Source organism: Polypterus senegalus, chromosome 10 (assembly GCF_016835505.1).
Source record: "Polypterus senegalus isolate Bchr_013 chromosome 10, ASM1683550v1, whole genome shotgun sequence".
In the NCBI taxonomy this organism is placed as follows: domain Eukaryota; kingdom Metazoa; phylum Chordata; class Cladistia; order Polypteriformes; family Polypteridae; genus Polypterus; species Polypterus senegalus.
The window spans coordinates 17,997,241-18,023,040 of record NC_053163.1 but is presented as its reverse complement, the minus strand read 5'-3'; the positions used below and the strand labels follow the sequence as shown (position 1 = coordinate 18,023,040).

The 25,800-nt window shown below is 41.8% G+C and overlaps 1 protein-coding gene across 1 annotated transcript in view; it reads left to right on the top strand.

Moving 5' to 3' along the window:
• The first annotated feature begins 5,907 nt into the window (after positions 1–5,907).
• Positions 5,908–25,800, top strand: part of nptxrb (neuronal pentraxin receptor b) — a 52,379-nt gene continuing 32,486 nt past the window's right edge. The window contains exon 1 of the mRNA XM_039765364.1: positions 5,908–7,027. Coding sequence (XP_039621298.1) covers positions 6,326–7,027 — 702 coding nt within the window. The 5' untranslated portion in view covers positions 5,908–6,325. The remainder of the gene's footprint in view (positions 7,028–25,800) is intronic.

The window sequence follows — 25,800 nt, the reverse complement described above, 5'->3', positions numbered from 1 at the left end:
ATTCTATCTATCTATCTATCTATCTATCTATCTATCTATCTATCTATCTATCTATCTATCTATCTATCTATCTATCTATCTATCTATCGTATCGGCATATAACGTAATATTGACCTTGTAGCTGTTTGCGAAGTGGCTCCCATAACAGTTCAAGCTTCAGGACCCCAAAAACGTCCGCCACTAGATGTTAAATTACATTTTGAAATCACTTTCTCCACTGTGATTTCAATATAACCTGTAGTTTTAGTGTGCACATTTTGTAATTTCTGTTATTTTAAATTTACCTGTAAACGTGCTGGTCAATGAAGAGCGCTGTACAGAAATAAATTAAATATTGATGACTGATTAAGTGAAGTAAATAAGACAGATGACTCCTACACAGTGCAGGTTCTAAGTTATATTGAGACTATACTTCCTTTGAAGGCTGGCGTCCAACATCTGCAATAAGATGCTGCAGATGTTCTACCAGACGGTTGTGACGAGCGCCCTCTTCTACACGGTGGTGTGCTGGGGAGGCAGCATAAAGAAGAGGGACGCCTCACATCTGGTTAAACTGGTGAAGAAGGCAGGCTCTATTGTAGGCATGGAGCTGGACAGTTTAACATCCGTGGCAGAGCGACGGACGCTGAGCAGGCTCCTGTCAATCATGGAGAATCCACTGCATCCACTGAACAGGATCATCTCCAGACAGAGGAGCAGCTTCAGCGACAGACTTTTGTCACCGTCCTGCTCCACTGACAGACTGAGGAGACCCGACACTATGAGACTCTTCAATTCCAACATGAGGGTAAACATTAACATTATACAAAGTGATTGTCTGTTATACCTGCATTTTTATCACTCTTTAATTTAATATTGTTTTTTTATCTGTATGCTACTGCTGGAGTATGTGAATTTCCCCTTGTAATTAATAAAGTATCTATCTATCTATCTATCTATCTATCTATCTATCTATCTATCTATCTATCTATCTATCTATCTATCTATCTATCTATCTATCTATCTATCTATCTATCTATCTATCTATCTATAGGCCAGACATTAGTGCACCAACAGTGCTCCCCCATCCCATCCCATCCCAACCCTTATGATGTGTACCCTAGGCTAATACCTAAATCTCCTTAATGGTGGCGCTGGCCCTACTCATACACTCATTGGGGAAATTCTTAGAAACACGTCCTGTGCCCCGTGCTTATCCATGGAATGATCTAATCCACGAGTCATATGGCAGCAGCACAAAGCATACGATCATGCAGAAGTAGGTCAGGAGCTTCAGTTAATGTTCTCATTGACAGCAGAATGTGGAAAAAATGTGATTTGAGTGTTGTGTGATTGTTGGTGCCAAACACGCTGGTTTCAGTGTTTTTCTAACTGTTGATCACCTGGGATTTTCACACCCAACACTCTTTAGAGAGAAGCCTGTGTAAAACAGAACATGTCCAGTGAGCGTCAGTTCTGTTGTCATGATAAGAGAGGTCACAGGAGAATGGCCAGAGTGGTAAGAGTTCAAGTTGAGGTGACGCTAACTCAGATAAGCAGTCTCTACAATTGTGCAGAGCAGAAAGACATCTCCGAACGTTCAAAATGTTGAAACTACAGCAGGCAGTTGGACTACAACAACCAAAGATCACGTTGAGTTCCATTCCTGCCAGCCAAGAACTGAAAGCTGAGGCTGCGGTGGACACAGGCTCACTCCGCATGGTGTGAAGACAACAATCTATCTCTCAATGTCGACAAAACAAAAGAGATAATCGTGGACTTCAGAAAATCACGTCCTGCCCACATCCCGCTCAGCATCAACGGTTTAGATGTGGAGATTGTTAGGAGTACCAAGTTCCTCGGTGTGCACTTAACTGAGGAACTTACGTGGACACATAACACCTCATCACTAATCAAGAAAGCCCAGCAGAGACTACACTTCCTGAGGCGGCTGAATCAAGCACGTCTTCCCCCTTCCATCCTCACCATGTTCTACAGAGGCATCATAGAGAGTGTCCTGACCAGCTGCATCACTGTCTGGTATGGCAACTGCAACATATCCGACGCAAGCGCCTGCAAAGGATAGTGAAGACAGCAGAGAACATTATTGGGGTGCCTCTCCCTTCACTACAAGACATATTTTACAAACGCTGTGTCCGCAAGGCCTGCAGCATTGTGCAGGACCCCTTACACCCCTCACATGGACTTTTCACACTTCTGCCATCCAAGAGAAGATATTGCAGCATCAAAGCCAAATCTGCGAGGCTGCAGGAGAGTTTTTACCCCCAAGCTGTTAGACTCCTTAACACCAGGCTGCCCCCTGGGACCTTCCACACGGCCTCAACCTCCTCTACAAAACAGAACTTTTATACATGAAAACCACTATCCTGCAAAGAACTGAAAATCTCATACTGACCTCTAAGGATTTATGAAACATTCTGACCTGTCATTGTTTACACACGTCTTAAACAACTATTATCATACACTGATAATTTCTGTATTATCTATATCTATTATTTATTATTTATTTACTTATTATATTACATATCTTACACATCAATATTGCTGCTACTTGTTTGTCCTATCTTTGCACAATGTCTTGTCTTGTTTGTTTGTGTTTTAATTATAAATTTTAAAATTTTTATTCTATTTTTAATTTACTATTTGCACATCATGTTGTTACACTGTGGACCCTGAGCTCACCAAAACTAGACAGCTGGAGACAAATTGTAAGACAAAAATTGAACCATGGTCTGATGAATCTTGACTGGTGTTTGATATAAGGTTATTGTGCCAACAGCATGAATCCATGCACCCAACCTGCCTTGTGCCAACAGTCCAGGATGGTGCCGGTGGTGTAATGGTGTGGGAATGTTTTCTTTGCACACTTTGGGCCTATTATTACCAATCACTAGAATGTCTATTTTAACATTCTTGCTGACCAAGTGCCTCTCTCCATGATAATGCTTCATGCCACAAAGCAGAAGTGGTCTCTACCTGGCTAACATGAACATGACCATGAGTCCAGTGTTCTTCAGTGGCCACTCCAGTCACTAATCTGAATCTGATAGAACACTATGGGATGTGGGGATTCACGGCATGAACCTGCAACTGACAAATCTACAGACATTGCGGGATGAAGTCATACAGTGGTGTGAAAAACTATTTGCCCCCTTCCTGATTTCTTATTCTTTTGCATGTTTGTCACACAAAATGTTTCTGATCATCAAACACATTTAACCATTAGTCAAATATAACACAAGTAAGCACAAAATGCAGTTTTTAAATGATGGTTTTTATTATTTAGGGAGAAAAAAAAAATCCAAACCTACATGGCCCTGTGTGAAAAAGTAATTGCCCCTTGTTAAAAATAACCTAACTGTGGTGTATCACACCTGAGTTCAATTTCCGTAGCCACCCCCAGGCCTGATTACTGCCACACCTGTTTCAATCAAGAAATCACTTCAATAGGAGCTGCCTGACACAGAGAAGTAGACCAAAAGCACCTCAAAAGCTAGACATCATGCCAAGATCCAAAGAAATTCAGGAACAAATGAGAACAGAAGTAATTGAGATCTATCAGTCTGGTAAAGGTTATAAAGCCATTTCTAAAGCTTTGGGACTCCAGCGAACCACAGTGAGAGCCATTATCCACAAATGGCAAAAACATGGAACAGTGGTGAACCTTCCCAGGAGTGGCTGGCCGACCAAAAGTACCCCAAGAGCGCAGAGAAGACTCATCCGAGAGGTCACAAAAGACCCCAGGACAACGTCTAAAGAACTGCGGGCCTCACTTGCCTAAATTAAGGTCAGTGTTCACAACTCCACCATAAGAAAGAGACTGGGCAAAACGGCCTGCATGGCAGATTTCCAAGACGCAAACCACTGTTAAGCAAAAGAACATTAGGGCTCGTCTCAATTTTGCTAAGAAACATCTCAATGATTGCCAAGACTTTTGGGAAAATACCTTGTGGACTGATGAGACAAAAGTTGAACTTTTGGAAGGCAAATGTCCCGTTACATCTGGCGTAAAAGGAACACAGCATTTCAGAAAAAGAACATCATACCAACAGTAAAATATGGTGGTGGTAGTGTGATGGTCTGGGGTTGTTTTGCTGCTTCAGGACCTGGAAGGCTTGCTGTGATAGATGGAACCATGAATTCTACTGTCTACCAAAAAATCCTGAAGGAGAATGTCCGGCCATCTGTTCGTCAACTCAAGCTGAAGCGATCTTGGGTGCTGCAACAGGACAATGACCCAAAACACACCAGCAAATCCACCTCTGAATGGCTGAAGAAAAACAAAATGAAGACTTTGGAGTGGCCTAGTCAAAGTCCTGACCTGAATCCAATTGAGATGCTATGGCATGACCTTAAAAAGGCGGTTCATGCTAGAAAACCCTCAAATAAAGCTGAATTACAACAATTCTGCAAAGATGAGTGGGCCAAAATTCCTCCAGAGCGCTGTAAAAGACTCATTGCAAGTTATCGCAAGCGCTTGATTGCAGTTATTGCTGCTAAGGGTGGCCCAACCAGTTATTAGGTTCAGGGGCAATTACTTTTTCACACAGGGCCATGCAGGTTTGGATTTTTTTTCTCCCTAAATAATAAAATCCATCATTTAAAAACTGCATTTTGTGTTTACTTGTGTTATATTTGACTAATGGTTAAATGTGTTTGATGATCAGAAACATTTTGTGTGACAAACATGCAAAAGAATAAGAAATCAGGAAGGGGGCAAATAGTTTTTCACACCACTGTATATATCAACATGGACCATAATCTCAAAGGAATGTTTTCCAACATCTTATGAAATCCATACCACAAAGAACTGGGGTTTTTGTGAGAATAAAACGAAGGTCTTACTCAGTTTTAGCGTTCCTAATTTTTGAGCATATATAAGCTTTTCCTCTAAATTCAGAATCTGATTTTGGATTATCAGTAGCACATTGTCCTGTAGGGCAGCATGGTGGCGCAGTGGTAGTGCTGCCTCCTCACAGTTAGGTTCTCTTCCCGGGTCCTCCCTGCGTGGAGTTTGCATGTTCTCCCCATATCTGCGTGGGTTTCCTCCCACAGTCCAAAGACATGCAGGTTAGGTGTATTGGCGTGCTTGGTGTGTGGGTGTTTGTGTGCCCTGCGGTGTACTGGCGCCCTGCCCGGGGTTTGTTCCTGCCTTGCGCCCTGTGCTGGCTGGGATTGGCTCCAGCAAGACCCCCCCCCATGACCCCGTAGTTAGGAAATAGCGGATTGGACACTGACTGACTGACATTGTACTGCAGTGGTAGCGCTGCTGCCTTGTTCGTTCACCAGGTCCTCCCCATGTGATGTTTGCATGTTCTCCCCATATCTGCATTGTCTTTCTCAGGTTTCCTCCCACAGTCCAAAGACATGCAGGTTCAGTGAACTGGCGATGCTGAATTGGCCCTAATGTGTGGTTGGAGGTTTGGGTGTGTTTGTTTGTCCCTGCCCTGCGCCCAATGCTAGCTGGGATAGGCTCCAGCAGACCCCTGCAACCCTGTTTAGGATTAAGCGAGTTAGAAAATGACTGACATTTTCCTGCCTTTCTGTCATTCCGCCCCTGGTCAATGTCTTTCAAATCACCTATGAGCTCCCAGTGCCATCCTCTTGCGGGTATTAACGAGCTTTTCTTCTAAGACGGAATGACTTAGACGTCTTACTGGTTACTCGAGTTGAGCAGCCTAATGACTACAAAAGGGTTAAAACGCCTCACGCACACAATAAGACCTAGATGCCGTAGACCCCAATGAGGATTGCTAAATCTGATGCCCTAAATTATCCGCTATAGGTTGGTAGATTATGAGGGCTGGGAGGGGTTTTACTCTCTCCGCCCCCCACTTTTTTTTTTACTTCTCCTCTATCTTGATCCGTATTTCTGTATCTGTCGCCCTCCTGTGCCCTCCCTCTTCATGTCGAATTACTCGTCTGTAGGCTTCATCCTCGCATTTTACTCTCTCTCTCTCCCTCCATTATGGAAGTGACTAAGTGAGTAAGAGAGAGAGAGGGAGAGAGAGGGAGAGAGAGAGCGCAAACTCAGCAGAGCTGCTGAATAATTGAAATCCACGACTCTCCAGCACGGCTGTGCGATTTACTTACGCGCACTAGCAGCAAGCTCACTGATTAGACCCCCTTTGTATGGGATGATCTTTCTCGTGCACATTCTGTTCATGCTCAGGTTGCAAATAAGGTAATTTTTTTTTCCAACGCGATCTCCGTCTACTTCTCTTCTTAACCTTAAAAACAGCTGAAATTTGAAAGCTTTCTCTCTTCTGATCGTCCCACACCAGCCGTCACCCTGAAGTTTCTCGCTGTTCTCCTCGCCGCGGGAATGCTGGCGTTCCTCGGGGCAATCATCTGCATCATCGCCAGCGTTTACCCCGGCTTCGGCAAAGCCCCTCCGCCGTCGTCAAACCTCAATGAATCGCTGTCCTCGGCCACGATGCAGCACTCTGGCTCATCCCCTGAGGTGGGTTACCTGAGCGCTCTCCATGGTACTGAAGCGGCCAACGGAGGGCAGGGTTTGGGCCGGGGTAAGGGTTTCGGTTTGAGTGCCGAAGCCCCTACTTTCAACGTCTTGAGCGGTCAACACCAACCGGAGCAACAGTTCAGTTTTAGTCGCATGATCTGCACGCCGATTCCAGCCGATCAGTGCAAATCGAAGCAGGACTCTAAACAGCCTCAATCGGATGACCCGACTCTTTATTCGGGGGAAGACTACGGTTACCTCCGCTCTACTGCGGATCAGCTCCGGCAGACCGTCCTCTCACAGAAGGACCAGATTTTAAATGACCAGGAGACAATCAGGGAGCTGACGAACAAACTGAATGAGTGTGAAAATGGACTAGAGGAGCGAAGTGTGAATGGAAAAAGCCTGGGGGGCACAGCGGCGGCTCTCTGGGGTTCACGGAGAGACACGAGTCGGATGGTCGGAGATCGACCCCAGCCAGCTGCCAACTTGCACACGATTCGGGCGGTGGAGCAACTGGAGCAAGCCACCCGACATCTCAAAGACCGGATCGAGAAACTTGAGGTAATTCCACCACCAATGAAAACAGTTTTACAGCTTGTCTTAATCGTCTTAACAGTATTTGGGGATATGTAAAACAATCGTTTACTTCAGTAATGCAGGTGTTTGCTTATAGCGGTACGCTATACACGTAAGAAACGTAATTAGCGTTTTCTTGCCAGTAGGGTGCTTTATGAAACAATTACGCAAAACAAAAGGATCAATCCGTCTCTTTTTAGGGTCTTCGAAGATTACATCAACTTAAAGTTGAATTTTGGTGGGCCTCATTTTCGAAACATGGTGAAGCCCACCAGTTTCTTTCTCCGTGGCTCCACGTGCTAATCTTTATTCCGATCACCTTCAAACCGAAGCTCTCCGCGCACGTATAGTCAAATCAATTTACACGTCTTGTTTGATTAAAGGCAACCTCTAGCAGCAAGTCAATGTCGGGTGACCAGCAATATGTTTAAACAAGTGCAAATGGTCCAGTCAGAGGGGGGTCTATTACTCTAATTACGCGGGAGAGGCCGCTACGATTAGATGAAAAAGAGGACAGCGCTTCGGAGAGTGCAGGTCAATGAGCCATTAAATCGTTAAGGAGGCTACAATATTACGGGCGTACGAACGTCGGCGTCATTTATTCATTAAAGTCGTCTGCAATGTGCAAATAAAAGGTAGTGATGTATTTGAAAAAAAAAAAAGGGTAATAAAAATGATTTTATGTAGGGAAAAGTATACCACAGCCCTGGTGGAGTTTACATTGCCAGTTATCATTTTTATGCGGTCGGCGATATTAAACTCAATATAAAAGATGTAAATACGTAGTAGGAACCTGGCGGGTTAATTGTGCATACGTTGATTTGCATACACATGGAGACTGAAGAAACGAGACTTCAGCAGAATACAAATAAGTGCATAAACATAGACGTTTAGCATTGTCATTGTCTTGGATATCATTTCAATATATTCTTAAAATACTGGTTCTTTAATTGCACTTTATAATTCTTTGTTGTGTGGTTCCACGAAGAACTATTGCTTGATAAAGCACAATTTCATTTTGGGACGGGTTCTTAATATGAAGTTGTTTTTTTGTGCTTTGAAAAACTATTATATCTAGGGGAAAAAAAAATACTTTTCATGTATGGTAGGCTACCTAGCAGGACACCAACAAACCAAGAATACCTGAACTTAGCCTGTGTTATTGCATACACCAAGAGTCCTTATAAAATCACGAGCCATTGGTATTTCACAAATCTGTTGCCATCTGTCCATGGTTATATATAATATGGAGCCTGTTGTGGACCTAAATAAATTAAGGTTATTTCTGAAACCTTCATGTAGATGGGTCCTTTGAGAACCAAAAAGTGGTTCCCCCAGTCTAAAGGACCACTCTGGCACCTTGATTTATGAGACTGTAATAATTCATATCTGGTGCTTCTGCTGTCTCTTCAACTTTGCCTCGATGCATGCTCAATAATCCAGGTAAGGAAATTCTAGAACTTTGTGTGTACCCTCCTGTATTCATTTTTAATTTTTGCCAGTGAATTGTCTGTTTGGAGTTTGCAAGTTCTCCCCGTGGCTTTCTAGTACTCTGATTTGTATTCCTTCCGTAGTCACAGATGGATGGACGTCAATAAATAACGACTCTCTAATGACGCTTTACTGGCTTATGTGGCTCCTCCTAGAGCTATTACCATTCTGGGAAGGGTTCTTTGCATGGGATATCGGTTCTTTGGGCTTTGAAAAGTTTCCAAAACAGAAATCGTGCAGTACGTTATACGTCATTGCCTTGGAAATATGTCTCATAATTCAGACCTGGTTCTTCTGCCATCTGTTCAGTTTTGCTCCTACTCCCCTAAAACACTGCTTTAATTATCCTTAGTATTTGCTTCAGTCATTACATTCGCTCGGTCAAACTCAGTGTGCGCCTACCGAGACCCGTTCCGTCCAAAGCGCTTTGATATGTTTGTTCCCATCCACACTCCTACAAATTACGGTTCTAAAGTAGTTCCTCGTAGAACCATTGCGTGACCAAGAATCGTCCCGCCCTGGGAATAAATCTTCGCATATCATACTGGTTCTTTGGGTTTTGACACGCTTGGATGAAAACAGAAATCTTGAATGTATCTTAGGCTACTCAGTAGAATACTGAACGCCGCTAGTGTCATTATACGCAGCAAGAGTCCCTAAAAATCAGGAACTTATTGAGATTTCACAAATGTATTATCATCAGGGCAAGAAGTTTAGTGGTTAGCGCATTTTAAACACTGAGGTTGTGGGTTCAAATCCTGCTACCGACATTGTGTGATACCGAGCAAGGCACTTCACCTGCCTGTGCTCCAGAAATTAAATCCATTGTATTGCTGTTTTGGATAAATCCGTCAAATAATAAGTAATAATAATCAATGAACTTGTTACGTATACAAATAAATAAAGGTTCTTTCAGGAACTTTCGTGTGGCTGGTTTGGGAAAATGTTGTTCTCTTATAGAATTGGGATCGTATGTACAGTAAAATCATGCGTTACTTGTTTGCTAACGGGTCTCCTGTGTAATTAGTTTTAGACAGGCCTCCAGTATAGACCCGGTTTCAGGACAATAAAGTCGTAATCTTCGGCTCCCTCCACGCTTTATTTCGCTCCAGCCAATTAGAAGCTCACTCTGCAGTTAACGGAACAGCGCGCGCGCACGCGTCGCATTGACGGATTGGCTTATTTGTCTCGACGAGTATATTTTGCAGGTTGGCTTTGTACGTATATACAATAGCTTATTGGTTCTTAATTTCTGCTCTTTGATTAGAAGATTTATCGCTATCTTTTATTCTGCTCCATTTTTGTCCATGTTTGTTTGTTCAGGAAATGTAAAGGGGAGGAAACGGTGCAGTTCCATGCTCAGTTAAGAATAGCGGCTATTTAATGGCATTTTAATAGGCTGTGTGATTCTTAGCAGAACCAATTGCTTGGCAGAACCGTTTCATTTTCTTGCATATGTAATTGGCTCTGTGGGCTTTGAAAGGGGTACTTAATTTGAAGATAAAACAGAAATCTTTATAGGGTCCCTAGCAGGATACTGACAGGTCAAGAAAAAACTGCAGACAGAGTCTTTTGATAATCAGGAACACGCTGGGATTAAGGAACACGCTGGGATTACACTCAAAACATCTATTTACTGTAAGGCTACATATGGAACCTGTTAAGGATGTAATTAATATATGTATATATAATTTCTGGAACCTACATTTGGATGGGTGATTTGATAACCAAAAAATGGTTAGCTTTGAAGAACTATTTTTGGCACTTTTGTCTTTCAGAGTGTTGTTCCGTGTAATATTTACTCTGTGATCAACAAGAAAGAAAGAAAGAAAGAAAGAAAAAGAAAGAAAGAAAGAAAGAAAGAAAGAAAGAAAGACTTATCCAGCCAGTTAATTGCTTGCATGTCGCACATTCTGGTGTCTGTCTGGCTGTACACTCTCCCCGTCCCTAAAGCTTTGCCCGTTAGGTCGCTTAACGACACTATCTGACCTTTTTCTGAGTTTTAACCTGACTTATAATTTTATGTGAGCTCTCATTTTATTATTTTGGTGTTAATGTGAGATTTTAAAGTAACCGCGTGCATGTGCCTGAGCGGCGTCTGGTCCCCGGCTGTTTCCTCCCTTGAGCCCATTGTTGCTCCGTCCCTTTTCCACCCTGATTGTTACACGGCTGTATGTCATGGTAAACTATCCGAGCCATATAATTAAAGCAGAAACCTTGACAGCCCTTAAGTGGATGAGATATGAGGACAGTTGAGCTATCAGACAAACGAGCTTGGTGGTCTGCATGGTCTCCACTCGTTTGTAAAATATCTTGTTCTTCTGTAAAATAGAACGAAATATCCAAGAGACTAAACCCACTAAAGTGTATAAACCTGTTAACACTAACTTGAATTACCTTTAGAAGTAAAACCCGCGACACCAGTCATTTCCAAAACTGTACAATCTGAGAGGTGAGGCACGTCGTCTGGTTGAACTATACATTCAATTAACAGGCGAGATGCGCCTGTCTGACATTTTGAAACGCCTTGGGACGAAATCCTGTGTTCACAAATGTAATTTCGAGGTTTTGCTTTGCGCTCTTATAAGAACGCATATTCTCTCTGTAGCCATTCTTTAAATTTTCATATACGGCTATGCTGAACTGTAATTTGCATTCCCTCACTCTTAAATTCAGAAGACAAGCATTTCATTTTATATGTCCTCTTTGAAAGTCGCGGATGCTCGTGAGCGCAACATGTGCCTTAATGGACGCGGCGGTTCAACTGTTTATAACATTTATTTTTTCGCTTTTTAGAGTGTTTTGTACACGCTGCCTCGGCGATTCTTTAAACTTTACACATACTGTGAATTGAGAATTAGTATGTTAAAATATCAAAACCGCTCTTGCGTTAAAAACGTAAAGCAGAAGTTCAATGGAGGAGCTTATGGAATAACGTAAAGAGTGTTCGCTTGTCAGTTTCAAATTGTGTGTGACGCCAAGAATAGGAGACTACTAGCTGAGGTTCGTTCTGCCGAACTGTGCCGCAAAAGGGTCGAGACAAATGAAATACAAAGATCTATCTATCTATCTATCTATCTATCTATCTATCTATCTATCTATCTATCTTGCCTACTATACCAAATATCTATCTATCTATCTATCTATCTATCTATCTATCTATCTATCTATCTATCTATCTATCTATCTATCTTAACAACAACAACAACAACAACAACAACAACAATAATAATAATAATAATAATAATAATAATAATAATAATAATAATAATAATAATAATAATAATAATAATAATGCTCAAGCGAGTTTCATCCTATTCTTAATCACTGGAAGTTCACGCATACTTTTAGTAATCAAGGGTCAACTGTCGTTCTTCAAAGCTAACCGCTTTATCCTTTATAAGTGTCTTCTCGAGTCACCAGGTGGTGGTCAACCTGTCTAATCGAGCGCGATCCTGACCTACTACGACCCACTATCAATATAAACAATAGCAAGTCACGACCCTCCGGCGAGAACCAGCGCCCGACCCAGTGGTTGAGAAATAATGCCAAGAAAAACCATTTTTTGGTTCTCAAAAGGACTAGATGAAGGGTCCAGAAAGAACCTCTCTTATTAGATCTTTGACAGGTTCCATAAATAACTATGAGATGATAACAGATTTGTGATATTTAATTGGGTTCCTGATTTTAAAAGGACTCCAGCTGCATACAATCGCATAGGCTAAGTTAATTTTTTCTTGATCTGCTAGTATCTTTCTAGGCTGCCCACTACACATTAAAGATTTCTGTTTAGTTCATCTATTAGGAGCCTTTTCAAAACCCAAAGAATCCTTCATGGAAAGAAATGGTTCTTCCATAAAGAACCACACAAGCATTCTTTTGTAACTGTGCTTTTAAAGAGCTTGTATGAAAATAAGCACATCAAATCCATTTTGGACGGGACTCCGCTCCACGCAGCCCCCGCGGGACGGGGCGGGGCGAAGATCTGAGGGCGTGGGCATATATGGGCGGGTTTAGAATTTCAGATCAGCCAGTCCTCGTCCTTCTGAACTCCATCCCGCCCCAAACTGCTTCCCGAGCCATGGGATCTTCTTTTCCTCTCGGCAGGGGTGCGTTTAGCTGAGCCCAAGAAGCGTCCTGTTCAATGGAGCCGAGGTGCTGGGGCCTGGGGGACAATACGAATTTAGTCATTCAGCACAAGTGGGGGTGTCTACAGATTCATTTAACAAGATATGTCAGTGAAATGCTGTCTCACCACGAAATTTCACAGCACCGACATATCTAAATTGGATTCATCGCGGGTCCTGCGATAGCTAGCAAACCATCCTGTGTGTCTTCTACACTTCTATCAGGGACAGCAGCGACCTAGAATAATACCACGGTCCAAAGACATGAAGGTTAGGCAGTTTGGCGTTGCTAAACTGGCCCTAAGGTGTTTGTGTGTGAGTGTTCAACCTGCGACGGACTGGCATCCCGTCCAGCTTTTGTCTTATAGATAGACTCCCGCGTCCCTGCCCTGGATACACGGCTTAGGAAAATGGGTGGAAGGGTGGAGTTAGACAATAAATGAATTAACGAATCGATTCAAAAATTACATTGGCACGGGGCGAGTAGGTGAGGGTGCCACGTTGCATTCCTTCCAGGTTTGGTTTATTAGACAGAATCAGTTCCAGGCGTTCAGAGAATACACAGAACAAGATATACCATTAAGCATGCTCATCAAACCCTCTTCTGCTTTAAGGCCCTCCAGGTAGGCCGAGTGCGTCAGCTGCTCGGTGACAGACGAAGGCTCAACTCCTAATCTGCGCTGTGCGCTTCAATAATAAACCCCAGCAATGCACTTTGTACAGCCTTGCGCGAAATAAGACATGGTTGTTAAGAAGACATTTTTTCACGACTGTAGCCAGTGGCTTTAGTTTGCACGTTCTCCCCGTGGCTTTGTGGTACTCCTGTTTGTTGTCGCTCTACATTCACACCCATCAATAAATAACGGCCCTCCATTGGCAGTTAACTGAGTTGTGTTATTCCTTGAAGAGCTATTGCGTGACAGAAAAGCACTTTATTCTGGTGTATGTGACGTTGGTCTTTTGGGCTTTGAAAAGGTTCTTAAAGAAAACAGAACTCTTCAATGTGTAGTACGCCACTGCCTTGGAAATCGGCCGCATAGTAATTCAAACCTGGTTCTTCTGTTATCTGTCCAGCTTTGTTTGCTCGTACTGAAATTATACTATATATATATATATATATATATATATATATATATATATATATATATATATATATATATATATATATATATATATATATATATATATATATATATATATATATATATATATATATATATATATATATATATATATATTATTTGCACCATTCTAGCATCAATCTCCCATCTAGTAAGCCCTGCTGCCAAGCGTCTGTAGTTCACATGGCTGTCTGTGTGCATTTTGCTCGTTCGCCACGTGATTTCTTCATATTTGTCCTACCACATTCAATGGGCTCGACTCCTTTCATGTAGCTACCCTAAACTGGCACGATGCGATTGCCTGTTGAGCTCGGGCCAGCGTCGCGACCTTGATTTGATTTACTTCAAAAAGAAATGGAACAAATACTGAGGCCGTTCGACTTTCCGAGGTCTGCCAGCTCGCTGTATTTCTGCGGCTCCACCACTTGGCTGAACAGATTCATTATCGACAAGACAGAGGGCGGTGCGAAGGGAGGGCATATTGATCGTAATTATCACACGATCGCCCAGTAATGGCGAGACTCGTCTTTAACTCCAGTGCTTCCTCAATGCAGAAAACGGGATTGCCACAGCCTATGAATTTCGATGAGAAGAAATTTATTCTGATTGGACTCTTTACTTATGAAATAGCGTAAAGATTATGCTGTGTAATAACAGCTGGCAGCAATAGTAAACGAATCAACACCTGCAAGGAACTGAAGGGGTTTTGCTTTGAGTATGCAGCGTTTTTTTTTTTGTTTGTTCTGTTAAAAAATGAAAAACTATAGAGCCTCGAGTCCCATTCTGTAGAGTTTACTTGTTCTCCATGTGTGTGAGTAAGGCTTTGGCTGGCTATCCCTATTTACTACCTTTTCCAGTGAAGTGTACAATGCAGTCAAGCCACATTGTTATGTTGAGTGTTGCCTACAGAATACATGTTCTCAGATACATGGATTGATTTGTCATTTCCTGGAGCAACATGTGAAACTGGCTGCAAATAAAATTCGATATATAAAGAGCCCTACAATTTGAAGGAGTGGAGCTGAGCTGCAGATGAAATAGCAGCTTTGTCATCAGATGTCCGCTCTGACCCTTGTGTGATGAGTTTGTGCAGAAACTCATCTGAATGTCCTCTTCAGTACATGAAGTAAATTGTTTGTGCTTTTCAAGTTGTTGCTATTGCAACTCTTGAGACATCCCCGGACCACAACATTTATTTCATAGCCAGCCTTCTGTTACTTTCTTAAAGTGGATTTAAGCAAGAGAGCACTAAAACTGAATTCCCTTGTACTAAATGTCCTTCCTTTTATATTGAACTGGGGAGTACTTAAGGCAGAAACATCCACAACACAGGGAGGTCTTCTCCCTGCACCCCCTGGTAGCACTCAAGAACCCCAACAGGGTTGTCATCCTGGACTATGGGAATCCCGTGTAGCAGGATTCCATAATGGGACGATGACAGATGTATACTGGAGAGGAAACTGCTCTTGACAGACAGTATCCCTAAGTCCATCTAGTAATCTTTTAGCACAACTGGGACAAGAATTGAGAACCATCCTGGCCAGGTCACACCTCCATGTAAAGTGTTCATCATTTAAAGCCTACTGGCCAGGCCACAAACTTCTCTTGAATTTCAATAAACTTTTAATGTTCCCTTGGGGACAGATAACGTCTATCTATCTATCTATCTATCTATCTATCTATCTATCTATCTATCTATCTATCTATCTATCTATCTATCTATCTATCTATCTATCTATCTATCTATCTATCTATCTATCTACTGTTTCTGTGCTTACCCTCTTGCAGTCTCTCTGCCGTATCTTTTAGTTTCTCTTTACTCATTTCCTAATTCTTCTTTCCCTGCTCCACCCCCTTCCCTCTTTCTTCTTATTCCATTTCACATATCTGTGACAGTCCGCCTTTTCTCTCTGGTGTATTGTTAATGATTTTTTATTTCTCTGTTCCTTCCTTTCTCCCTCCCCTTTCTTCCCTCACTTGCACCTCTTTTCCTTTCTCTGTGTCTTCCGCTCCCCCTTCTCAACGTGCTCTGCTCTCTGTTCTGCAGTGCCACTGGCTTCCTGACAAATGTTCAAAAACTGTATTTCTGAGGAGGTAATGAATGTTTTATAAGATCTGAGACAGCAGAGGCAGCGCTGCCATCCCGGCAGTGTTACATAGTCCGCAGCCAGGATCTTAAATCGGACTGTGAGCTGGCTAATTCTTTATCTTGGACTGTGATCTGGTCAGATGTTAAATAATCAGAGCAGGACTTCTTGAGCTGTGGCTCTGTCAATCATTGGCTATGTCAGTCAATACAGGGCTGTCTAACTGCATAGGCATGCTAGGCAGTTACCCCATGCAAATCTATGTCTGTTGTGAATTGCTGTCAAATAAATAAATACTAAACTATAAATATTTGTTATTATGTTACAAGTGGACATTGGTATTCGCCTCTGATTTAGTATCAGTGGTCACCCCTGCTACCTCACATGCATGCATGTATACAGATCTCACGCACTACATGACGTAAAAGCATATATGTTAACGTGCAAACTGGCTCCAGAATGGGGTGACATGGCATTGGTGATCCTAAATTGGATTACGCAGCTTGGATAATGCAGTGTTAGGCTTTGAAAAGTCCAGCCTGGTGACATTATACTGGCTTGAGCTCGACATTTCCAAAAGCTGAGTTCCAAAGATGTGCTTCATTCATCCTCTCCCTGGATGTTCCTACCTAAGATGTTCTGCTTTGTCTTTTATTTAATGGGAGAAGGAGCTCCAATAGGTTGATGATTTGCTCTCTGTTCACATTAAGGACTATTTAAAAGGTTAATAATCCTTGGATATGTGACTGGAGGCTGTAAGTATGCAGAGCAGGCTTTCTTTAATTATTTTCTTTATGGTGCCTGATTGATTCTGATTCTATTCTATACAGTTGCTTGTTTGGCATATGTCTATTTAATTCATTCTTATTCCATTAATATTCTGATGTTAGAACCTCCATTTACACTCACTGAGCAAATTAGTACCAACACCATGCTAACACTGTGTAGGCCCTGCTTTAGCTCTCAAAACAGCTTTAGTTCTCCTTGGCATGGATTTTACAAGACGTTGGACGCATTCCTTTGAGATTCTGTTGCATTTTGACATGAATGCTGGTGTTCTATGGGTTCAGATCCGATGGCCGAGAAGGCATCTGAAGAACACTGGGCTCATGGTCATGTTCATCAAAACAGCTTGCGATGACTTTTGCTTTGTGACCCAGTGGAAGAAGCGACTAGAAGATGTGTAAGTTCTGGCCATGAAGGGCTGCACATGGTCAGTAAGAATGGTCAAATAGGACATGGTGTTTGAGCGATGATTGATTGGCATACCTCAGCCCAAAGTGTGACAAGAAAGCATTACTCATATATTGTGGTGTGAAATTTTGCATATAAGTTGACAAATATTTTGTATGTCTTTATTTGTAACTTTTAGCACTAATGTCTATCATTGATAAGAATAGCAGTGGTTTGATGGTTAAGAACCTTCCATCCATCCATCCATTATCCAACCCGCTATATCCTAACTACAGGGTCACAGGTGGAGCCAATCCCTGCCAACACAGGGTGCAATGCAGGAAACAAACCCCAGGCAGGGCGCCAGCCCACTGCAGGGCACACACACCAAGCACACACTAGGGATAATTTAGGATCGCCAATGCACCTAACCTGCATGTCTTTGGACTGTGGGAGGAAACCCACGCAGACACGAGGAGAACATGCAAACTCCATGCAGGGAGGACCCGGGAAGCAAACCAGGGTCTCCTAACTGCAAGGCAGCAGCGATACCCACCACGCCACCCTGGTTAAGAACCAGTCCTTTGTAATTTTACGACAGGGTTGGGGGAACTGCCTCAAACCAGTTTGGCAAGTGATTCTCCGCAGGACTCTCTCAATCAACCCCCACATGGAGGCCAACTACCGATCTGGCAAGCTTCACCTTAACATTTGGTTTTGGGGCAGGTGTGAAGGTATTCTGTGCCCCCGTTCAGGGGCTACTGGGCGAAAGACAACTTGGTGAAAAGACAACGAAAGACAATTCAGCAAAAAGACAACTCGCCGAAAAGACATCTCGGTGAAATCCTTTACCAGTTAGGTAATAGTTAGGTTCAAAGAGATTTTTTAATGATATTTAAATGGCAACGTTGAGCGTTGGAAAATCTACAGAATCACCTGCTTTATGAGAGTCCCAATACGTTGAGAGTAAAGATATTCCTTAAGCTGTACTCGCAGGTCACGCTTTGTATTCTAAATAACGTTATCGTACGATTACAATCAATGCAATTTATATAAAGGGTTAGTAATTTTGGTTGCAGAAGATAATGCAAGATAGAGTTTGTTCCATCTGCAGAATAAAGTTCCTTTGTCAATTATATAAATTTATTTTCAACATTTTAAATCATGTTGTCATTTAAATATAATTAAAAAATCTCTTTGAACCTAACTGGTAAAGGATGTCGCCGATTTGTCTTTTTGCCGGGTTTTCTTTCGCCGAGTTGACTGTTGCCCAGTTGCCACCGAATCCTGTGCCCCATTGGTCTAAAGTATGGCTGTTTGGAATTGGCTTGTATATCAGAAGCCTTTAAGCACTATGACGCCCTATTGGCTGTAGGGGTTGGACAGAGAATCTATAAATTTGCTTACTTTACTCCTCCCTCTCTCTCTTACCAATTGATGAAGGAGCATCTCACACACCATGAACTGAAAAGGACAACACAATGAAGAGCACAGCTGGGCAGCCATATTGAGACAGGCAAGAGGCCTGTTCTGAAGAAAGTTGACCAAAAACTAGGCCTTAAGTAGAGACATTTTAAGTAACTAACAAGTCTGTGTGCCATCTGAAACTACACATCACCATTTATCAGGCTGTATGGTTGCCAATATTCAAATGTACTTTGCATATTATTATTAATTCTCTATTATAAAAGAAAATACTGGGACGAGACTTTCTCTGAGATAATTTCAGGTCCCATGAGATAAGACTTTTTGCCAAGAGATTTTGACAAGTCCCACCATCCTATCAAAAATTTACAGCCTCACCCACGGTCCAATCACTTCTCATTCATGTGAATGCTATTCTCAGACATGCAGTTCCTGCGCTGTCAGCTCCAAGTGGGGTCGGAAATAAAAGACAAAGTATAACATCTTAAAGAGGTTCAAAAACGTTGGCGCAATACACATGCAGAAGAGGTTAGAGATTATGAAAGTACTAAAATTCGAAAGTCTCAAAAAACTGATAGTAAAGATCACATTGGCGCTAACAAATGGAAATTATTACTCAGCGAAAAGAGATTGAATATATGGGCATAGGTGATATGACAGAAGTATGTAGATATTGTTTGGCTTTAAACTTTAAGTTGGAGACTTGTAGATTGTCTAACTCGTGTTGCAATCAGGGAAAAGTAGTGTTTCTTCCCAATGATGAGAATTAAAATATCTGTTGTTTGGTAAAAGTGAAATCCACATATGCGAGCGGCAGAGACGCAAACTGGCTGGTACGTAGTGCAGGCTGGGGGATTGGTGAGCAAAGCGAGCAGGTGGCAAAGCCCCCTGTTTATGAATATTAATAATACATTATTTAAAATGTAACTTAACTCCTGTTTGTCTTTTACTACACCTAATTGCCTGAGGTTATAGATATAGAAGGGAAGGTGGCGAGAAGTTATATGGTACAATACCTTATAAACAGTGATAAGTTTGTGAGATCTGAGGCATTCTGACAAAAGCTACACATTAATACAAAATGGGAAAGTCTCTACCAAGACAAAGCACCACACCAGTTATACCATCATAACCCAAGCCATGTTTGGTGTAAGGATTCATGCCGATGGTGCCTAATTCTAACCCCAACAGCAGAAATCGAGATTCATCAGACCTTGCTATACTTTTCCAGTCTTCATCCGTACAGTTTTGGTGAGCCTCTGGCCACTGCAGCTTCAGTTTTGTGTTCCTGGATGACAGGAGTAGAACCCGACATGGTCTTGTTTTACTGTTGTAACCCATCCACCTCAAGGTTCGACGTGTTGTGCATTCTGAGGTGCGTTTCTGCTCACCATTTTTGTAGAGAGAGGTTATCTAAATTCTGTCAACTCAAGTCTGGCCATTCTTCACAGACCTCTCGTCATCAACAAGGCATTTCTGCCTGTAGAATTCCTGTTTGCTGGATTTTTTTTTTTTGTTTTTTTCACACCATTCTGAGTAAACGCTAGAAGAGAGAAGTTCCCAGAAGATCAGCAGCTACAGAAATATAAACCAGCCTGTCTGGCACCAGCAATCATTCCACGGACCAAATCACCTGAGATGATGATTTGTTTCCCCATTCTGGTGTTTGATGTGGACATGAACTGAACCTGCTGACCTGTATCTGCAAGTTGTTATGCGTGGTGGTGCCACGTGATTGGCTGATTAGATAATTACATTAACAAGCAGATGTACAGATGGTCCTAATAATTTGCACAGACAAAAAGGTTTATTATTTTTCATTATATATCCATTTTTTTAACCAGTTTATCCAAGGTTGGGGAGCAGGGCAGTAATAATCGGGCACAAGGCAGCAACAATGCCTGTGTGGGGTGTCAGGGAATCACAGCGTGAACTCATACAAGACATTTTAATGTCGGCACAGTATTTAGCCTGTGGGAAGAAACCCACCTGAACACAGGGAGAACATGCAAACTCCTGAGGTTCCGGTGCTGCCGGTGTGCCACCCTATTATCATCACCATCATCATAATAAAGAACTGGAATCTATATGCACTTAATCAATATAACAATTTTACTGGAGAAATGCACCAAAGAGTTATTGTGGGTTGGTAAACATTTCCGATCAATTTGTGAAAAACTCTTTCTTTTTGTAGATGATGCAACATATACAAGAAAATGAACAAAAAAACTTAAATTTCCAGCCACAGAGACTTGGCTCATTTCTCTAAAATGTCCAGCAGATGATGAAACTTCATTGTTTGTAGCACAACTTCGCTCTGACCCAATGTCCTCTCTTCTTTGCATAGCGCTTTTAACATTAGCAGTCCCAGAATGCACTGCATGCTTAATGGAGCTGCTTTGGCATAAATTTAGGCAGTCAGACCCAAAAGACTCTTGATTATAACAAACACTAGCTTTTCTTCTATAATTATCATCATGGGTTCGGCACCAATTTTTATTCCAACAGAAAATCTTTGGCTGTGGTGGGCTGGCACCCTGCCCGGGGTTTGTTTCCTGCCTTGCGCCCTGTGTTGGCTGGGATTGGCTCCAGCAGACCCCCGTGATCCTGTAGTTGGGATATAGCTGGTCGGATAATGGATAGATGGATGGAAAATCTTTAGAGGAAGTTGACTGTGACAACAGCAGCCATGTGTGTTGTGAGCTGGGATGTAGCGTAATACCTTACCTGGTCATAATGGATGGATAAAGTGCATGGAAGTGCAGCCTGGTCAGGATGGTTCCTAGATCTTGTCCCAGTTGAGCAGAAAGAATAATGGATGGGCTGGGGGAGACCATGTTTCAGAGATGGATAACCCCCATTGTGATAGGTGGCAGTGCCCCTCTGGCGTGATCCCAGTTTGGACACCCGCCAGGTCTCATGGGACTTAAAGTTCAACAGAGCAGCCATCTTTTGATGATTTCTGTTAGGGGCTCTTGGGTGCTTCCAGTGTGAAGACCTCCCTGTTTTCTGAAACCTCCTAAGGCACTGGAAGTGCTTATGACATACAATGACATGCAGGGTCATCTTAACAGACCCCCTTACACAACCACTCATCAAGTCACAACATACATAGATTAGCATGGGCCCCTAGGCCTAATGATATGATGCCACTCCTCCCAATTAAGAAGGACAAAAAATGCCATCTGCCTTGTTTGGAGAGTTGGAGTTGGAAAGTAAAAGTCAAGACTTGCCAGGAGGAGAGTGGAGGAAATAGAAAATTGGATTGTGCTGGCGGTTACAGGTATGCTGGGGGAAGAACCTGTGAAAGTTTTTTTTTTTGGGTACTGTTTTTGTGTGCTTGTGTCTGGAGTGCCCGCTTTTGGTCACCGTGTCAAAGAAATGTGTGTTGCAGAACTTTGAGCAGCCAATTCCTTAATACGACAGCAATTTTCAGTTTATTGAAAACTCCAACTAAAATTTTAGATCTGCTGGCTCTTCAGCTCAGGCCGTTTTCTATCCGTATTAATTTTCAATATCAGGACGGAATTGTAATGCATGGTGATCACTTTTGTGCCACATTTCCAGAAACCTGGGTTCACATTTCAGCTGAGTCACGGTTTCTGTGGATTGCTGAGATAAAATGAATTGATAGGATTTCAAATTGAATCAATTTAACAAAAATACAAATATATTTGTTTTGGGTGAAATCAAATCACAAATCATAAACAAAAGTTAGTTCAGTTCAAAATAGAATCAACACAGCACTGCAAACATTGTGTTCTGAGCACCAAAATGCAGTTAAATTGAATACTCAATTGAATTCAGAGAGATGTGTGACAAAAGCGTCCAATCTGAAATGATGTATTAGGACAGCTGAGAAGGTTTAGTAGTAACCCGACTTGTTTATTTTGGAATAATGTTAATGAAAAACGGTAAATTAATTGTGTTAGAGATAATATTACCCGGAGTTCTCAAATAGAGCTTGAGAAAATAAAAGAAATCCTGTTCTTATTTAGTTTGTGTGTGAGTGCGTGTGTGTGTGCTGGTTGTGTTGATTAGGATTCTTCCATTTAATAGAAATTGCTTTGTGGAGGATAGCACTGTCGAGTTTTCCTTCTCTAATGTCATCTCATCTGGTCGTTGATGTTAAGGCGTTGGGACTGCACCGTTACTCTTCTTGGCTCCTAGTATCATAGCGATTTTTTTATCTTATTTGGCTCCTCAGATTAAAATGTTTAAGAACCCCTGACCAAACTGTTAGCTGAGAAAATGTCAGGTATTCAATAAAATGTTTTCTTTTTTTGCTTTCTACCATATAATCTTTACTGCTGTTTGTGACCTGCTTCCTTCCGTGCCGTTTCGTGTGTTGCTGTAAAGCTACGTGACGCTGGACTTGACGATATGCAAGAACAGGGGCGTGGTTATATATAGCCTATATAGTATATATTTGAGGGCGTGGTTGTTATATACATGTTGAAAGGTGGATAATTATGTACGAGGGCGTGATTATGCCAATATGGGGCGTTTCTGCACACATATGAGGGCGTGGTTATGTATATGCGGGTCGTGTCTATGCGTGTATAACTTCATAGCGGCAATTCAATCTCATAAAACACTAAAGAGGCGATGTAGTGCAAGATGTCTGAATTCCTGAACAACTTCTTTTCTGGTTTGTGGAGTTTTGCTTCTTGCCTTTTGTTTTTGTCATAGTTGTCATTGTTATAGTAATGATTTTCTGCACCGTTTGATGGTTTTCTTTCGTTTATCTTTTTATTAGAAAGACTATCTCTGCCACTCTATCCAAAATCTTTATAAACTCCCAAATGAGATGAACGCAGTGTTGTTCTTTGCATTATTATTTCTCTATGTCCCATTCTAGCATTTCTTTCATTGATTTAATGTCTTGTGTCTGTTTTTAAAGCGCACAAAATCATATTTGGACAGTAATAGCCATCCCTACTCTATAATCCTCTTTTGCTGCTGCAGCATTTCTGGTTTACTTTGGTTGAATGGTTTTGGCTTCATGATGATTACTTTTTAAATTATTTAAAAGCGGTTACTTCCACTCGGACTTAATGTCAGCAAATACAATTTTGTGCTGCTTAGAGCGTCGTGATTTTCCTAGATGATTTACTAAGCATGTCACTCCAGCTGGACACAGCAGTGCTAACAAGCTCTCACTGCAGTCCCGTTTTACAAGCTTGGATGTTAATGGAAGAAATTTGTCAGCCGTCTGCTTTGTCACAGGACATTATCGCCATCAGGGTCATGTAGGCTACTTCCAACATGGCACACAGAAACACTCGGTTTCTTTTTGATATTTCAAGGATGCGAGAATTTAAGGAGATATTTTATAGTTAAACACGTACAGTTCTGGTGGCCTTGGACGAGGGTTACAGCTGGACGGCTTTTCTCTAATGCATCGTTAAAAGAGTTGAACCTGTGAGGGATGTGGAGGTGGTGCAGCTGGGATCTCCTTTTAAGACCACCAGCTGCCAGAAAGAACAGACGGTGACATTATGTTAGCGGTGTTCTGAGTACAAATGATAACAAGAGGATTTGTATTTATTTATTTTCTTATTTGCTTATTTATTTATTTGTAAGAAATTGGATGCCTGGAAAATCTCAATATTGATTACAGCACACAAGGATCCATTTTCCTGTCTCCTAAAAACTGTCGAGGTAGAAGTTAGACAAACACCTGAAGAATTAAGGAAGGTTTGATGTTTTAAAGCAGCGGTTCTCAAACTGTGGGGCGCAACCACCTAGGGGGTGCAAAGTAACAAAAAAGGGGGCACGAATGCCATATGTGGCGTAATTTCGCTATTCGTAGGGAAATTTTAAACTTGTAGCGGTGTATTGGCAGCAAAAAATATAGGAATAAATTTTACTAGTGTTTCAAAAAACGTCAGGGGGGCGCGATTAAAACTGTTATGAGAACTCGGGACGCAAGTACTTAAAGGTTGAGAAACGCTGTTTTAAAGTAAAGTTAATAAACCCCCACAAATCATGGCGCCGGAGAAGGATAGCATATTGCATGTTGACTGGCACATACGAGGGAAAAAAAAAATCGCTATGACAATAATGGCCTTGCAAACCCGTTAGCTGGTTTGATATCGCAGGCTAGATTGAACACTTCTTACCACTTTATAACGTACAGAACTAAACCCCACTGCTTGCCCTGGTAACTCTCCATGGTGCTGAATGACATTTCTTCGTGGCAGAGGGTCACAAAGCTCCATGACCACCATAGACCACGACAGTGGCTCAAGGGCTGCCACCAGCCCTCGATTTAAACAGATGAACCCCCCAAAAGGAGACGGGGTCATGAAGACACTTAAATGGGAAAGAAATACTGTGATTCTTATAAAACGTATTCACCCATTGGAAGTTTTCGAAATTTATTATCAACTTTGGGGCTCCGTATCTGCACGCTTCGCTCTCCCACCCCTGGGTTTGGTTTACCAGATCTACAATTTTAAGAGATTGGTAATTTCATGGGAATTGTTACACGGTTTGTTCCTGCCTTGTGCCCTGTGCTGGCTGGGATTGGCTCCAGCAGATCCCCGTGACCCTGTGTTAGGATATAGCGGGTTGGAAAATGACTGACTGACTGTTACATATGCATTATTTTCACTTTAACGTTATAACTTCAGTAAAAACAATAATTGGAGTTAACTTTTCATCAAGATCGCATTGAATTTTGATTCAGTGTTTGGACTTACATCGTGACAACGCAACATATAACTGCCTGTGAGTGAATATTGTTTCTTTCTCTCTAATAAATAAAATGACTTTTTCAAATGTTTGTCAATGCTTTTTCTTCTTTGCTTTGTCGTTGACGCGTCATCTAGAACGTATAACATTCTTGTCCTGATAAAATTTATAAGAGCTGAGAGTGCAGGAAGTGTGTCTGCCAAAAGCTTTCACACGACTGAGGTTTGATGACTGTGGTCTTGTTTGAAAATAGTTGTAAGTAGGGTGCAGAGGTGGGTAGTAACGAGTTACAATTACTCTGTTACATTTACTTGAGTAACTTTTTAAAAAATTGTACTTCTAAGAGTAGTTTTACTGCACCATACTTTTTACTTTTACTTGAGTACATTTGTGAAGAAAAAACACTACTCTTACTCGGCTACATTGGGCAACATTTGACTCGTTACGTTTTTCCATTTATACATTAAACTACATTTTTTGCAAGAGAGAAGTTGCCAGTGGATCTACTGCATGACTGTTTCACCAATCAGACGTAGCCATGCAGTCACATGACCACACACAAACTTCCTGCGTCTTGCAGCCAGTGAGAGACTTTTTAGTCATGCGGGGCTCCTGTTCACTGCTAAACGGTCACA